The 17,905-nt window shown below is 45.9% G+C and overlaps 1 protein-coding gene across 2 annotated transcripts in view; it reads right to left on the reverse strand.

Moving 5' to 3' along the window:
- Positions 1–17,905, reverse strand: part of LOC134802308 (uncharacterized) — a 79,196-nt gene that overhangs the window by 16,260 nt on the left and 45,031 nt on the right. For both annotated transcript variants that reach the window (XM_063774894.1, XM_063774893.1), the window contains exons 2-8: positions 12,517–12,614; positions 11,103–11,267; positions 10,796–10,909; positions 9,188–9,341; positions 4,816–4,961; positions 3,904–4,003; positions 3,275–3,372 (exon numbers count right to left, since the gene is read on the reverse strand). In XM_063774894.1, the coding sequence (XP_063630964.1) occupies positions 3,275–3,372; positions 3,904–4,003; positions 4,816–4,961; positions 9,188–9,341; positions 10,796–10,909; positions 11,103–11,267; positions 12,517–12,614 (875 nt within the window). The remainder of the gene's footprint in view (positions 1–3,274; positions 3,373–3,903; positions 4,004–4,815; positions 4,962–9,187; positions 9,342–10,795; positions 10,910–11,102; positions 11,268–12,516; positions 12,615–17,905) is intronic.

The following is a 17,905-nucleotide window of genomic DNA, read 5'->3' on the forward strand; positions in this document are numbered from 1 at the left end:
TTTTCTGGCCATAACTTTTGTGTTAATTAGTTTAAAATTAAAATCCTGGACACGTTTTTCGAGACGTCAAAGACGAACCCAAATATGTAGATTTCGTACATGTAAGATCCTCCACTGCAAACTAGATACGATAGAAGTGTTTTTTTAGACAATGTTTAATAAATTCATAAAAAAATAAGTACTTATTCATTTTTTTTCAAAATCCGGTGGACAAAACCGTTTGTCTTATAATTCTATCTGTAGTGCAAAAAAGGAGGTAGGATTCAAAACTTGTCAAAAATCGATGAAAACCTCGGGTAGCCCCTTGACAAGGGAAAAAAATATCAAAAAACTGTGTTAGTATAATTTTTTTGGTGTTATTATCTTATTATGTGGTTGTTTATTGTAGAAAAATCATGAAAAAAATCTATTTATAATAGTTTTGAAAAAAAAAACATAATTTGTTAAATAGGTATGTTGGATGTTGCCAGGTTCGGTGTAAATAAAAAGATACGCCGCATAATGAAAAGACGTCTAGTATTTTGGACGTTGCCGAGTTACCGTTTAAAGTCAAACCTATTATTTTTATAATTTTCCAAAAACTTTATAGCTTGTAGGTGGTAAAATTTTACCAGTCATTGACGTCATTTATTAAACTTAGCGGGGTATCGTAAGAGGACTAGGAGGCAGCAACATCTGAGCCAGGGGCGTATTTACCCTAGGGCCATCCGGGCCATGGCCCGGGGCGCCAACCCCCAGGGGCGGCATATGCCGCCCCTGGCGGATTGCATTTTGTTTTTCTTCCTTGACTTCTGGGGCGGCAAAACGTATTGAATGAATGAATGAATGAAAATGAATGAAAATATTTATTTTCAGGCAACTATTGGCCCATAGATTGACGACCGGTCTGGCCTAGTGGGTAGTGACCCTGCCTGTGAAGCCGATGGTCCTGGGTTCAAATCCCAGTAAGGGCATTTATTTGTGTGATGACACAGATATTTGTTCCTGAGTCATGGTTGTTTTCTATGTATTTAAGTATTTATATAAATATTATATACATCGTTGTCTGAGTACCCACAACACAAGCCTTCTTGAGCTTACTGTGGGACTTGGTCAATCTGTGTAAGAATGTCCTATAATATTTATTTCTTTATAGATAAATACCTTAAAACTAGCATACATATTATTACAAAATATATCTTAAAACTAAAAACACACAATTATGGCTGCGATGCAGTTCGCAACCCCGCAGTGTCAAGCCCCCTCCAGACTATGCGCGTGAATCGCGGGCGAAGCCGCGAACGTGAGTGTGGAGTCGATTTCGCTGTCTACGAAAATCGACGCCACACTCGCGTTCGCGGCTTCGCGCCGCGATTCGCGCACGAGTGTGGAGGGGGCTTCAGGGAGCCGGCCGCGGAACCGCCGGAACTTTACACCCTTCGGCCAAAACTCCTCCTTGGTGAAAGTCGCTAGATGTTATTGGCCCGGGGCGCCAAATTTCAAAATACGCCCCTGATCTGAGCAATGATTTTTACAATAATGCATGCAATTTTATCAATATTTTTGTAAGAAATTTCTCAAATGAAATCGGATCTGTCTCTTGATGTCTTGATGAACGCACAGAAAAAAAATCCGTAAAAATATTTTTTTATCTATTTGGTTCATTAGTAGGTACATTACGTTGTAAACCGACAAGTAATTACTTTTTAAAACGTTTTGAAACACCTAACATCCCTCTGTTTAATTTATTTACCATAAAAACTACCAGAAAATTTGATAATTTACATACTGGAAATGAAATGAAATTATTTATTGTCAGACCACAGCACTTAGCAAAAGTGCCGTGTAATCGACAACGGTTAAAACACTGGACAATATACTTTGTAAATGTGTTTTACCCATACATACAACACATTTGTATGTAAATCATACTGCCACATAAGAAATAGTATTGTGTTGGTGCGACATAAAATAGTAGAATTTAAATTACACAATAACCAAAAAAAATCCGTACTAAATTATTGCCCTGCAAGTATATTACGTCAAAAATGTGAGAGTTACGTAGGAAGTGGTGCCCGCAATAATTTTCAACTATTTCTTATCGGTCTATAACCTATTACATATTTTAATGCTGCATAATACTGTCTTATAAAAAAATATTCGGCGCGAATTTTAAACTACCGGCGGCGGCGGCGGCGCGCTGACTCTCTATGGCGACGGCGCGCACGTCTAATTCAGACACTTGTACTATAATTTTTCTGTGTTTGAGCACTAACTTCCCGCAACTCGGCCTTCGGCCGTACGTTTCAAAAAGTCTCTGGGGGACGCTTCGGGCCTTCGGCCCTACGCGTAGCTCGGCCTTCGGCCTTCGCAAAAGCTGTCCACACCACGTTTCACGTAAACCATTACGGCTGTGTCCCTAAAACAGCCCAACCGCGTTTTTTTCTTAAGTCCGACTCACGCTTGACTGTAGATTAATAGGTTTTCCTGTCATCTAGAGGTGAAGAACTATTATGTGTATTTTTTTAAAAATTTTAGACCCAGTAGTATCGGAGTTAAGGGGGGGGGGGAATGGTCATTTTTTGCCTATTTTCTTAAATAACTTCTAAACTCTGATTTAAACTTTCACGATTATTAAACATTATCAAACTGCACAAATCTTAAAACTTAAATACGCGATTAAGTCCCGTTGTGCAGTTTGATAACTTCTAAACTATTTCATATAAAATTATAGAAAAAATATATTTGAGATCCTCAAAATAAGCCCTTTCATTTAATATGTAACACGATATGGTTTGCAAAACTTTGTTTTTTAATTTTCTCATACTCCCCCTAAAAGTGCCCCCTATGCTTAAAATTCATTTGTTTTTATTACATGTCCGTCTTTGGGTCACAGACTTTCATATGTGTACCAAATTTCAACTTCATTGGTCCAGTAGTTTTTGAGCAAATAGGCTGTGACAGACGGACAGACGGACGGACAGACGGACGGACAGACAAACGCACGAGTGATCCTATAAGGGTTCCGTTTTTTTCTTTTGAGTTACGGAACCCTAAAAAACGATACAACACAGTTTTTTTTATCCCTTGTCGATTTGACGGTTTGAGCGTGGTGTTTCATCAATTTCATTATACGTCTTATTATTGAAAAGTTGAAAAATCCCACGCCGCATTTTTTCGAGGCGCGCCGCCGCCCGGTTTTTTTTCGCCCGGCGCGCACGTCTACTCCGTAAGCGCGATGTAGAACGTGCTAACGCCATCTGTTAGAGTCAATGTGAAATATGTGTGGACATACCACCATCCTGGCGAGGTGGTGCGCCGCGTTGCGGGTGAGCTGGTTGTTCCACAGCACCAGGAACGCCAGCCCGCGAGCCTCGTGCCCGCCGCCCATCACTGCAACAACAACAACACACGTTACACAACAACAACACACGTCAGCTACAACACAAGCTAAATAAAAGTGGGCGTAGAATAATATAAATAAAGAAAGAGTGGTAACTCCGTACATCAGTTTTCTTACCAAAACGAGAGTTGATTTCGTAGTCGACATCTAGCGTCATGTAGCGGAATTTATCAGTACTGCTAGTCGACAATAGATGTCGCGGCAAACGAAAACTCTAATGCTCAACAATTTTCAGCTAATATTATAACCGGATTAACTGGAAGTCTATTTTCAACTCCTTCTGCTTAAAATATTAGTTGTAAATTGTTTTAGCAGTATATTTTTCGTCAGAAGCGACGCTTGTGACATCTGGTGTCAAGTAGGGGCACTGGTAGTTCCACTACTTGACGTGAGATGTCGACTACGAAATAACGCGCGTTTTGGTAAGAAAACTGATGTATGGAGTTACCACTCTTTCTTTAGTTATATTACTATATGGTAAAGAGTGAAACGACTAAGATGATGATGATGAGGACACTTACGTGGGCACGTGTGTGGTGACATGGGTGAGCTGTTTGCGGAGGGAGGGGACTGTGTGGACTGCTCGACCAGCGCGTCCGCTATGTGCCCCACGCCCGCGTCCTGTAACATACAAGAGGGGGTATAGGTTATAGGTTTTCGCGGGCTTGGTTTCCGCAACTCGACGTCATATTATTGCGCCTATTTTGCGTGGTGGGTTGGCGGCACTATTCTTGCCAATCCAACTCTACCAAGAAGCCTAGCAGACCCTTGACGTTGCCGACGACTTCTGGGAGAGACCCCGGCGAGCCGAGGTGTTATGCCCGGTATTCTGCCACCCCTGGGCATTCGAGAATGACGTGGGCGGCTGTCTCCTCTGCCTCCATGCATGCTCTGCAGAGGGTAGGCAATAGGGGGTATCACTGCAATGTTCTACCGCCAGAGCGCAGCACTAAGCTAGCTAGTAATCCATAGAGTAACTTATACATACTGTGCCTTAAACTGTTTTTTGACTAGTTTTCACAGACAACAAAATATGACATTGATGCATCAAGGCGGTTTGTTTAGAAGGGCCTTCCGGGAAACGCGAAATTTAGTTACCTGCCTCTTTATCGCTTGAATATCCAAAGAGTGATAGAGAGGATAGATAACGAAATTTCGATTTTCGCGGTAGACCCCCAGATTGTGTATGTGATGGATTCTGGTAGTGGCGACCCCTACGCAGAGTTTCGAGTAATATTCCCTATTACTTTCACCACAGAATAATAAAGTAATAGTACTACCGTACAGAAAAGAAACTTAATACAAAACCGAAGTTTGACAGCGATTCAGGGAGAAATCATTTTTCATGAACATTGAAGATTTGAACCGTGAAACTTACAAGCTTGAAAACGCCCCAGTTGACCGTGAGACCCCGCCTCGCTCGGCATAATCACCTGTATCTGGTTGTTGGAAAGATCGAGGAGCTGTATCCGGGAGTTGGTCTTGAGCAGCGCGGCTATCTGCGCGGCGTCGGCGCCCGTCAGCCGGTTGTCGCACAGCCGGACCTCTCGTACGGACCGGTTGCATTTTAATGCTATAACTGAAATATAATACACAGGTTAGAAAGTTTTACATCAGGATAGAGTTAGACCGAGGTAAGTCTGCAACTATTTTGATAGCACACGCAGTGCAAGCGTTATTTATACGTCATAATTTCATTGAAGTTTCAAATAACACATGCACTGCGTGTGCTATTAAAATCGTTGCAGACTTGTCTCGGTCTGACTGTATCAAAATGACAGATTGACTCAATTTATCATTTTAGTACTAAATTGGTATAAAAAAGTCTGATTAGGTAATAAAGTGGTATATAAAAAAGTTAGTAAAATATACTATATAAGGTAATAAACTTAGATTACCTGTTGATTGCCTTGTGCACAAATCACGCGAGGTTGGATGGGGGGGGGGGGGGTCACGAAAAAATCACGATAGATCACGTTGGGGGAGGGGTGTATAAGGAGACCTCACGTGTATTTTTCTACAGTGAACTAAACTAAGAAAAAATACCTAACACACGAGTAGATACTTTTTCTCGGCTTCGTTAAACATAAATCTTCACTCCGCACTTCAAAATAGCGAGTCTATAGATGGTCAAGCAAATCTTGTCAGTAGAAAAACGCGCGAAATTCAAATTTTCTATGAGACGATATCCCTTTGCGCCTACATTTTTCAAATTTGCCGCCTTTTTCTACTGACAAGATCTGCTTGACCAAGTATATTTTACGAAATTTTGGAGCGCGTGGCCTTGACCGCGCTTGACCCCGAAAAATATTACAAAACCAATTTGTCAGTCAGTAAGAACCAGGAAAACTATACTCTACCTTTTCTTTTGGGTGCCAGTACTAGTGTAAGACAAAGATAGTATGATTCTCTCTATCTATGATTGAAATGAGACTGTCCTTTGACAAACTATATATAATATACAGTACTATTTAGCGTAAAATTAGGTCAAATGAAACAAATTCTAAAAAATACACGTGACGTTATGTGGGGGAGGGGGGTAGCCAAAAACCTCACCAATAGGGGTCAAAAAGTAGCCGAAAACACCTCGCGTGATTTGTGCACAACCCCTTCACAGATTTTATACTTATTACTAGTCAACGTGTGTTTCTACTGTGAAAGCTGTGACAGCACTCACCACAGACTTAAATATACCATAGATGAAGCCAATATCACGATTTGTATTGAAACCAAGCGTGCCGACTTTTTACCACCTACTGTGACGTCACAGCCGCAATTTAGTGATGGGAAATCATAACCGATACAAAGACACCGATGCCCCTCTGCCCCGCTACGATTCAACTGTCTTGCTCATGCTCATAGATTTTATATCTGCGGTCTCGCTCGGTCACTCCCCGCGAAGCACTCCAAAAATCACAAATCGATTAACATGAATGACATCGATTGTCTGAAAGACGAATGATAAAAACAGACGAATGATCTTCTTCCCAACTTTTCCTTCAATGAAACTGGTATTTTCAAAATCTATGACCGGATCATGTGGAAAACAAAAATAATGAAAGCTTTTTTAACACAATAGAAATTTATAAACATACTAAACGTATAAACATATAATCGTAAATGTTTAAATGACCCTCCTTCTTAAAGGTGTCGTCTAAAATTAGGACATGATTTTTTTTTATCAATTACTCCTAAATTGTATTTTTATAATAGTTAATATCATTCATCTGTCCGATATCGATTAAAATCTATTATTAGAAGAGATCGATAGAACGAACAACACTAGTCGCTAAATTTGACAGACGAATGATAAATGGCCTGTACCACGAAGTCGAAGCGATGCGCGACAGTACGCTTGTTCCGATATTCATCCACTCTTAACTCAAACGTCAGATCAAACGCTCAAAGCAAACGCGACATGTAATGTAAATATAGTTTTGTAACGTTAAGTTAAAGTTACGTAGGTATATTATTGGAATCACATCTTGGAATACTTAAAAAATAGTTATAAAATGAAATTACGCATTATATAATTTTAAAATGACTTAGATGTGATAGGAAATATGTCCTTGCCCTTGGGTGCTCGCAATTTTTGGGCTGTCGCAGTTAATTATCACACAACGAGGCATGTTACAAGTTTTCGCGGACGTCCGGCTGCAACAACTGACGCGCGTGGGCTGTCAGTAGGTCAGTAGCGACGGCCAACCTCGACGCTTGGTCGGGGTTCGGACACGCGCAGTAGATGCATTTGCGTCATCTATGGTATATTTACGTCCGTGGCACTCACCGAGGCACAGCAGCGGCTCGCCGGCGAGCGCGGCGCGCTGCAGGCAGAGGGCGCGCGCCAGCACCGGCGCGTGCGACGCCTCTATATTGAGGGCTAGTATAGCCGCGAGCACGACCACCACACACACACTCACCGAGGCACAGCAGCGGCTCGCCGGCGAGCGCGGCGCGCTGCAGGCAGAGGGCGCGCAGGCGGCACGCGGCCAGCACCGGCGCGTGCGACGCCTCTATATTGAGGGCTAGTATAGCCGCGAGCACGACCACCACACACACACTCACCGAGGCACAGCAGCGGCTCGCCGGCGAGCGCGGCGCGCTGCAGGCAGAGGGCGCGCAGGCGGCACGCGGCCAGCACCGGCGCGTGCGACGCCTCTATATTGAGGGCTAGTATAGCCGCGAGCACGACCACCACACACACACTCACCGAGGCACAGCAGCGGCTCGCCGGCGAGCGCGGCGCGCTGCAGGCAGAGGGCGCGCAGGCGGCACGCGGCCAGCACCGGCGCGTGCGACGCCTCTATATTGAGGGCTAGTATAGCCGCGAGCACGACCACCACACACACACTCACCGAGGCACAGCAGCGGCTCGCCGGCGAGCGCGGCGCGCTGCAGGCAGAGGGCGCGCAGGCGGCACGCGGCCAGCACCGGCGCGTGCGACGCCTCTATATTGAGGGCTAGTATAGCCGCGAGCACGACCACCACACACACACTCACCGAGGCACAGCAGCGGCTCGCCGGCGAGCGCGGCGCGCTGCAGGCAGAGGGCGCGCAGGCGGCACGCGGCCAGCACCGGCGCGTGCGACGCCTCTATATTGAGGGCTAGTATAGCCGCGAGCACGACCACCACACACACACTCACCGAGGCACAGCAGCGGCTCGCCGGCGAGCGCGGCGCGCTGCAGGCAGAGGGCGCGCAGGCGGCACGCGGCCAGCACCGGCGCGTGCGACGCCTCTATATTGAGGGCTAGTATAGCCGCGAGCACGACCACCACACACACACTCACCGAGGCACAGCAGCGGCTCGCCGGCGAGCGCGGCGCGCTGCAGGCAGAGGGCGCGCAGGCGGCACGCGGCCAGCACCGGCGCGTGCGACGCCTCTATATTGAGGGCTAGTATAGCCGCGAGCACGACCACCACACACACACTCACCGAGGCACAGCAGCGGCTCGCCGGCGAGCGCGGCGCGCTGCAGGCAGAGGGCGCGCAGGCGGCACGCGGCCAGCACCGGCGCGTGCGACGCCTCTATATTGAGGGCTAGTATAGCCGCGAGCACGACCACCACACACACACTCACCGAGGCACAGCAGCGGCTCGCCGGCGAGCGCGGCGCGCTGCAGGCAGAGGGCGCGCAGGCGGCACGCGGCCAGCACCGGCGCGTGCGACGCCTCTATATTGAGGGCTAGTATAGCCGCGAGCACGACCACCACACACACACTCACCGAGGCACAGCAGCGGCTCGCCGGCGAGCGCGGCGCGCTGCAGGCAGAGGGCGCGCAGGCGGCACGCGGCCAGCACCGGCGCGTGCGACGCCTCTATATTGAGGGCTAGTATAGCCGCGAGCACGACCACCACACACACACTCACCGAGGCACAGCAGCGGCTCGCCGGCGAGCGCGGCGCGCTGCAGGCAGAGGGCGCGCAGGCGGCACGCGGCCAGCACCGGCGCGTGCGACGCCTCTATATTGAGGGCTAGTATAGCCGCGAGCACGACCACCACACACACACTCACCGAGGCACAGCAGCGGCTCGCCGGCGAGCGCGGCGCGCTGCAGGCAGAGGGCGCGCAGGCGGCACGCGGCCAGCACCGGCGCGTGCGACGCCTCTATATTGAGGGCTAGTATAGCCGCGAGCACGACCACCACACACACACTCACCGAGGCACAGCAGCGGCTCGCCGGCGAGCGCGGCGCGCTGCAGGCAGAGGGCGCGCAGGCGGCACGCGGCCAGCACCGGCGCGTGCGACGCCTCTATATTGAGGGCTAGTATAGCCGCGAGCACGACCACCACACACACACTCACCGAGGCACAGCAGCGGCTCGCCGGCGAGCGCGGCGCGCTGCAGGCAGAGGGCGCGCAGGCGGCACGCGGCCGGCCGCAGCGCGCGCGCCAGCACCGGCGCGTGCGACGCCTCTATTGGCCCGTCTGACACTTCCAACTCCGACAGCTCTGCGCTCTGAAATCAGACAATTTAACTATAGTTTTTTTTATGCGATAGTCAGCAAACGAGCAGACGAGCCACCAGTTGGGAAGCGGTCATCGTCGCCCATGGACATAAGCAACATCACAGGAGCCACATAAGCGTTGCCGACCCTTGAGAACCTTACATAACCGCTTCTTGAAGAATCCCATGTCGTAGCGCAAAGGAAATACCTCAGGAGGCAAGTCATTCCACATTCTGCACGTTCTGGGAAAAAACGAGCGAGATGGCCGCTTATTCTTGGTGTGCCATGTATCTAAGAAGTGGGGATGAACTTTGCTCCTTTTGCGGGAGGTGCGGTGATAAAAACGAGACGATGGCACCAAATCAAAAAGTTCTTCCGAGCATTCCCCATTGTACAGACGGTAGAACATGCAAAGAGAGCCAACGTCTCTCCGAAGGCTAAGAGGTTCTAAGCCGTCAGTAAGTTCGAGATCGCCAACAATACGAACTGCCCGCTGCGGTTATTACTTAGTAGTTTGGCGCGATGACCCAAAATGAGACTTGGCCTCCAACACAAGAGCAGCCGTTTTACGCGGTCCTGCGCGGATTCACGCCAGTTTTCACTGACGCCGAGCTCCCGGAGATCTGCCTCCGCTCGCTCCGCCCATCGATACTTAGGACGACCTACAGGACGGCGCCCAGTCGGTCGACCCAAGTATGCTCTCTTTACCGCACGATCTTCACCCATTCTTTCGAGGTGGCCGAGCCAACGGAAATGTGCTTTGGTCTCACCCATTAGGGCTGATTTAGACGGCGCGCGAACTCGCATGCGAGTTTCATTACATTGCGGGTTTTGATCGGTCGGTTGAATTGGACGTAACCAACAATCCGCAATGTAACTAAAATCGCATGCGAGTTCGCACGCCGTCTTCGTCAGCCCTTATATTCGGTTCGGCTAAGAGTTCTTCGATTTCGTAATTTTTCCGAATCCTCCAACTGCCATCGTCTCTTTTAACAATAGTTTATTGAGGAATATTTTTCTATGCATAACGGCTCGGCCATGACGTTACGCGACTGGCGACGGCGGCAGAGACAGCCATACATGGGAACGAAAGGTCCGATCGCTGTGTCTCGCTGCAATGGTTTTCGCTGGGGCCGTCGCAAGTCGCTCAATGTCATGGCCCAGCCGTAAACTACCGTAACTGTCTTTCGTAGCCCTAGCATAGAATAGCGTGAATCTAAATACGCAAGAGTTTTTTGGGTAGCTAAAAAGACGCACCTCCAACTTGGCCACTAATCTTGATCGTTTAAAACTTCAGGTCAGAATAAATTTAACACTGTAAACGCCTTCTGATGTCTTTACATGGCGACCCGGCCAGAATTCGGACATACACTTCTGAACCACATTATACACAGCCAGATTATAACAGCGCCTCCTGGATGTCCTCACATGGCGACCCTGCCTCCACAGAGCAACGGACACGTACCTTCTTGATCATTCTAGAAGCCGCCTGCCAGCCCCGGATGCCGAAGTGCCGCGGCCCGGAGATAGCCACCGTTGTGGCGCTCTCATAGTACTCGATCATGTCAAACAGCGCCTCCTGGAAATATAAACATCATTCAAGACATATAACACTTGCAAATCAGAAGTCGAAATAAGTTCAGAACTCTACACAGTCTACACACAGCGGCCTCATCATCTATGTGGCACTCTAGCTCTAGTCGGCGGCTCCATGCAGCACTGCTTCTAGAGCGTCGCAGAAGAGAATAGAACAGCAGAGCGCGTAAACTCACCGCGCCCTCGTCGTCGATATCGCACTCTAGCTCTAGACGGCGGAACTGCGCGCGGTGCAACACTGCTTCTAGAGCGTCGCACGGAGCCGAGCCGAGAAGAGAACAGCAGGAGAGCGTGAGGCGCGGCGCGCGCATGCCTCCGCCTATCACGCCTTCCGGCAGTTCCTGGGGACAGATGATGTTCTTCAATAAAGAGGTTCAGGGTTCAGTTTGGGGTTTCGTAAAACAGCGACACTCTTAACTGTCCATCGGTGGACCTTATTAGTTACAAAAGGCATAAGCTCCTCCGATGTACAGTTAACAGTGTGGGCGGTGTTACAACTGATTTCTTCAAAGACTCGTATGGCATCTAGTTCTCACCAACGCTTGCTATTACCTTGCGCTGGTACGTAATATCATGGCCCTGCAAGTTGTGCAAGAAAGTCTCAAACATTTTCACACATTCTTGGAAACTTGTGGAGAGTTTACCGGAAATTTCCAAGGGGTAAGTTTTAGGAATTTTAGAAACTTTCCGCCGGCATAACACAAAGTTGGACGGTAACGACCAATAGGACTTATAATTCCTAATCGCTGGTTCGAACACATGTCCAAAGACAGTCAGAGTCTCTCCAGCACGCTAAAGACGGCAACAAGTGAACAATTACGCTTCAGTTCAATCAGGTAGCAGTGAGGGGTGACTGAAGGGAGTATGTTAAACTTAGAGATAGAATAAAACTAGAGGACATTAGAAAGAGAACAAACCACACTCTAAAAAAACTAAAGTGGAAGTGGACCGGCCACATGCTCCGAGACAAAAGAGAACAAGTGCGAGTCGGGCTCGCGCACGAAGGGTTCCGTACCATATAAAAAAAAAAACAAAAAAAAAAGCAAAAAAAAACGGTCACCCATCCAAGTACTGACCACTCCCGACGTTGCTTAACTTTGGTCAAAAATCACGTTTGTTGTATGGGAGCCCCATTTAAATCTTTATTTTATTCTGTTTTTAGTATTTGTTGTTATAGCGGCAACAGAAATACATCATCTGTGAAAATTTCAACTGTCTAGCTATCACGGTTCGTGAGATACAGCCTGGTGACAGACGGACGGACGGACGGACGGACGGACGGACGGACGGACGGACGGACGGACAGCGAAGTCTTAGTAATAGGGTCCCGTTTTACCCTTTGGGTACGGAACCCTAAAAATGGTCAAAAGACATCACAACATGGTACCCCAAGAGACGGAAAAAGGAATGATGGTGGACAAAAAATGAGACAGGAAGACGAGTTCAGGCAGGTGGCTGGAGCCTTGTGCTTAGACAGGCTCTGGACAGGGACGCGTGGAGGAATATAGAAGAGGCGTATGCCAAGGGCAATCAGACAAAACGTCTGCGGAGAAAGGCTAGCAGTAAGTAAGTAAGAAGGGATTATGTTACCCGTATTTGTAGCAGCACAGCGTCGATGGCGGGCGTGTTGTGGCGCCGACACGACTCGAGGTAGTCCGCCGCCAGCTGCGCCCGCGTCGTCGCCGGCACTGCGAACAAGAAATGGTCTATTTAGAGCATACGTGTAACAAAAATATACGCGTGTAACTCGGCGCCGTCGACAAAAACGCCTAACTAGGTTTAATGTCGGAGGCTATAGGCCCCGTGCGTGAACTATAGTAGGCAGCATAGGAACCGTCAGATTTTGGCGCGAGGTGTAAATATGAAGTTTATGCTTCCGATGTAGCCCACACGATGACAGAACCTACTATGCACAAGGAAACGGTAGATGGTAGCACTTGTTTTGGCAATGTACATGTGCACATATGTTTCTGATTCAGGCCACAAGATGGCAGACCCTTCAACGCGCACGGTCCCTTGTCCCTTATAGGAACTTTGGGGTCGGTTCGCCACAACAGTAAGTAAGGATGTAACAAAAGTTAAGAGAAAATTTCAAGGGGATCGGTTGAGAATTGCGACCTGCAAAGGAGAACATTCGGGCATTCGAATTATTATTGCCCAAGCTGAAACGGAGAACTACGCTAACGCTCGGTCAATAATTTGATGTATTCATTAAATCGACTTATTTCGTTATTCCCAGTGACCCACTTTAGTTTCCAACCCGTACATAAACCCAGTTCCAAGATATTCGCACGAGCAGTGACATCACCGTAGTCTGAGCGCCAACACCGTAAACGGCAAGTCGTTAAACATCACATTAATGTGATATTGCTCTTTAATACTGCATATTGGTCAGCAGTTGAATTAATGAGTATTTGCGAGTAACATTAAACTTTCATTGCTCTTTTATTCTGCATAATACTTGGTAAGAAGGTGGTTATTCTTATTTAATGTTATTGTAATTGATTATGTAATTTATTGTAATATAATGTAAATAGGTTTTAAAATATTTTGCATGCCTACTAGTATAAGGTATTGACATTATCTGGACATAATACAATTGACTCTACCAACTTATCTGTACATAATGTTAAGCAAAATAAACGCATTTCATTTCATTTAATTTCGAAAGAAGTTGAATTAATGAGTATTTACGAGTATTTAAAAAGTTGGCTCGACGCGACGTTGTAATGGGGTTGGCTGGTCGAAATATTTTCCAGATGGCGACATAGCTGGCGCTGTAAATCCCTAGAATCGACTCAAATTCTTGATTTTCTTTGGAATTGTATGGCCTGGATGCCAGCCCTTTAAGCCAAATCTCATAAAACAACACTAGGGAAAGAGGCAAACTATGATGGCGCCATCTATGCAGCGTTCTCGTTGCTATTCTCAAAAATATACAGAATTAGTGAAAGAAAGAACCAAATATGATAAGAATGATTTATTCCAGGCACCATTGGCGCTGGTGCCGTCGCTTCCTCGGCCGATAGCCTCAAACGCCGCGAATATGTCACACTAGGTAGTAGCTACATATTTGCGGCGTTTGGTGTGGAGACCTTGGGGCCGTGGGGACCTAGATTCCTAGATAGGTAGAAATGGACAGCTTGATTCGTCCCTGAATCGCTGTCAAACTTCGGTTTTGTAGGAAGTGTCCTTTCTGTACGGTAGTACTATTTATTATAGCTGAACATCAGCGCTACAGCCTCCGTACTGTAGCACTGTGCTGAGCTTGAGCCTTTTTGCTGGCACACTAAGATAATTTATTGTTTTATACCTTATTGTATGTGTGTTGGCAAATAAATATATTTCTCTCTTTCTTTCTTTTATTATTTATTCTGGCATAAGCCTGTAGCAAATACATGTCAGACCGCAGACAAAGTAAATCCCGGTCGTCTCTCATGCTACGTCGTCGCTGTGTCTAGCTCACTTTTGCAGTTGACACAGTTATCTGGCATGTCGTGAACCTTATTTCCACGTTACAACAGTTCACAATAGTTAAATGTTATTATTTTATTATGTGGTCAAGGAGAAATTAGATACGCTTGCATTACTTGCATTCTAGCTTCTAGCCTCTACATGACATAATGCGGCGTGTCAAGGAAAATATGTAGGTGACGGAAAACAGAGTATTTAGGATAAAAAAAAAAGATTTTTATTCGTGACGATTACAAAACATGTACGAACATGTACAGACAACAACAGCAAGAACAGAAGAAAACAATAAGTGTGCTTCACGAAATGGACCCAACTCAGCATAATACTAGATTTCATGGACTAATGGTATAGCCTCCTAAGGCCCACAGCCATACAAACGAAAAAAGCGGCCAAGTGCGAGTCGGGCTCGCCCATGAACGGTTCCGTAGCAGCAAGTAACATAATAAAATTGCGGTTTACGATTTATGACGTATTAAAAAAAAACTACTTACTAGATCTCGCTCAAACCAATTTTCGGTGGAAGTTTGCATGGTAATGTATATCATATATATATTTTTTAGTTTTATCATTCTCTTATTTTAGAAGTTACGGGGGGGGGGACACATTTTACCACAGTGTCTCTCGCGTCGCCCAAACTACTCAGTTTAGAAAAAAATGATATTAGAAACCTCAATATCATTTTTGAAGACCTATCCATAGATAACCCACACGTATGGGTTTGATGAAAAAAAAAATTCGAGTTTCAGTTCTAAGTATGGGGAACCCCCAAAATTTATTGTTTTTTTTTTCTATTTTTGTGTGAAAATCTTAATGCGGTTCACAGAATACATCTACTTACTAAGTTTCAACAGTATAGTTCTTATAGTTTCGGAAAAAAGTGGCTGTGACCTACAGACAGACAGACAGACATGACGAATCCATAAGGGTTCCGTTTTTTGCCATTTGGCTATGGAACCCTAAAAATCCAAATTTTTCCACTGAAATTAGAACCTACAATGCAGGGAGTAGACGAAACAAAACAATTGCAAGTCTATTCCAATTTCAATATGGTTTAAATTTCATCGAAATGATTAAGTACTATACGTAGGACGTTGGGCCTTAGGAGGATAGGTAAAAATATTAAATAGATATTACGACGACCAGTCTGGCCTAGTGGGTAGTGACCCTGCCTGTGAAGCCGATGGTCCTGGGTTCGAATCCCGGCAAGGGCATTTATTTGTGTGATGAAACAAATATTTGTTCCCGAGTCATGTATGTTTTCTATGTATTTACACGTACAGTAGGTATTTGTCTACATAAGTATGTATATCGTCGCCCAGCAGCCATAGTACAAGCTTTGCTGAGTTTGGGGTTAGGTTGATATGTGTAAGATTGTCCCCTAATTTTTAGGGTTCCGTACCCAAAGGGTAAAACGGGACCCTATTACTAAGACTTCTCTGTCCGTCCGTCCGTCCGTCCGTCTGTCACCAGGCTGTATCTCACGAACCGTGATAGCTAGACAGTTGAAATGTTCACAGATGATGTATTTCTGTTGCCGCTATAACAACAAATACTAAAAACAGAATAAAATAAAGATTTAAATGGGGCTCCCATACAACAAACGTGATTTTTGGCCAAAGTTAAGCAACGTCGGGAGTGGTCAGTATTTGGATGGGTGACCGTTTTTGTTTTTGCTTTTTTTTTTGCATTATGGTACGAAACCCTTCGTGCGCGAGTCCGACTCGCACTTGCCCGGTTTTTATTTATTTATTTATTATGCTTTTATATACCTACTATACTAATTCAGAAACAAATATGCGTGATTAACACACAAATAAATACCCTTAACAGGATTCGAACCCGGGACTTCCTGCCATAATGTACAAAGAATTCTAAAAACACGACTCGCAATCGACACAATGTTATTTGTAGAGCCATAAGAGTTTGTCACATATTTTTGGGGCCTTCGAAGAGTAACATATTATTGCAGGTGAGTGTACCAAAACAATGCAGGCTAAAATTAGCCCCGGCTTGCCCAACAGGTGAGTTAATAGGATTAGCAGTATGACGTCAGTCCCGTTGGAAATCCAGGGCCGCTGTTATGTCACTTGCGGCTCGATTCGGAAAATGAATTAGATTTCTACTAGACTTCAACAAGTTACGATACGGATAATTTAAAGATATTTGTAAGATAGATATATATGTCAAATTTGACGTTTCCGCGATTCTGGAGGTCCTCTTGAACGATTTCGACAAGTTATGACTTAGATATCCAAGTCACATCTAGTCGATATCTAATGTAGATCTAGTTGATCTCTAAATCGTCTCAAGATCTTGTGATTATCTCGAAATCCGAATAGGCCTGTTGGTCAAGTAATAGCATATCGTGTGGGCTATGTACCTGTATGAGTTCATTTTGTATAGTTGAATCATCGAGAGCGTGGAATTGCATATGTAGTAGTATTAGGGTTCCGTACCCAAAGGGTAAAACGGGACCCTATTATTAGGGTTCCGTACCCAAAGGGTAAAACGGGACCCTATTATTAGGGTTCCGTACCCAAAGGGTAAAACGGGACCCTATTACTAAGACTTCGCTGTCCGTCCGTCCGTCCGTCCGTCCGTCCGTCCGTCCGTCCGTCCGTCCGTCCGTCTGTCACCAGGCTGTATCTCACGAACCGTGATAGCTAGACAGTTGAAATTTTCACAGATGATGTATTTCTGTTGCCGCTATAACAACAAATACTAAAAACAGAATAAAATAAAGATTTAAATGGGGCTCCTATACAACAAACGTGATTTTTGACCAAAGTTAAGCAACGTCGGGAGTGGTCAGTATTTGGATGGGTGACCGTTTTTTTTTTTGCTTTTTTTTTTTGTTTTTTTTTTTTTTGCATTATGGTACGGAACCCTTCGTGCGCGAGTCCGACTCGCACTTGCCCGGTTTTTGTTTGTTTACAGGCATTCTATATTTGAATTTTCTATTTTCTTGTACTATCAGCATACAACCACTACAAATGCAATTCCATCTTCTCGATAATTCAACTATAACCACAGAGCATCTCACCTACTAGATAAAGCCAGCGACGAAATATATTCACTACACCTTATAAAACAAAGTCCCCCGCCGCGTCTGTCTGTTTGTATGTACAGCCAGCAGCAGAAGTTGCTAAGCGGGCGAGGTGTTCAAAATTATTTTGACGCGACGTTATTGTTAAGAGAATAAGAGCGTGTCAAGGTCATTTTGGACACCTCGCCCGCTTATCAATTTCTGCAGCTGACTGTATGTTATGTTCGCGATAAACTTAAAAACTACTGAACGGATTTCCATGCGGGTTTCACCATTTTCACCAATCAATAGAAATAGAGTGATTCTTGAGGAAGGAAATAAGCCCTTTTAGTAGAAGAGCCGGCCGCAAAATTTTTAACCGACTTGATACCACGATGAAATGCACAATGGTTTCCCAGAAAAGTTATGCTAAGTCCGAATTCGATAGTCTGCCACGGCGGAACTTGCCGAAAGTACGAA

This window comes from Cydia splendana, chromosome 24 (assembly GCF_910591565.1).
Source record: "Cydia splendana chromosome 24, ilCydSple1.2, whole genome shotgun sequence".
Lineage (NCBI taxonomy): Eukaryota > Metazoa > Arthropoda > Insecta > Lepidoptera > Tortricidae > Cydia > Cydia splendana.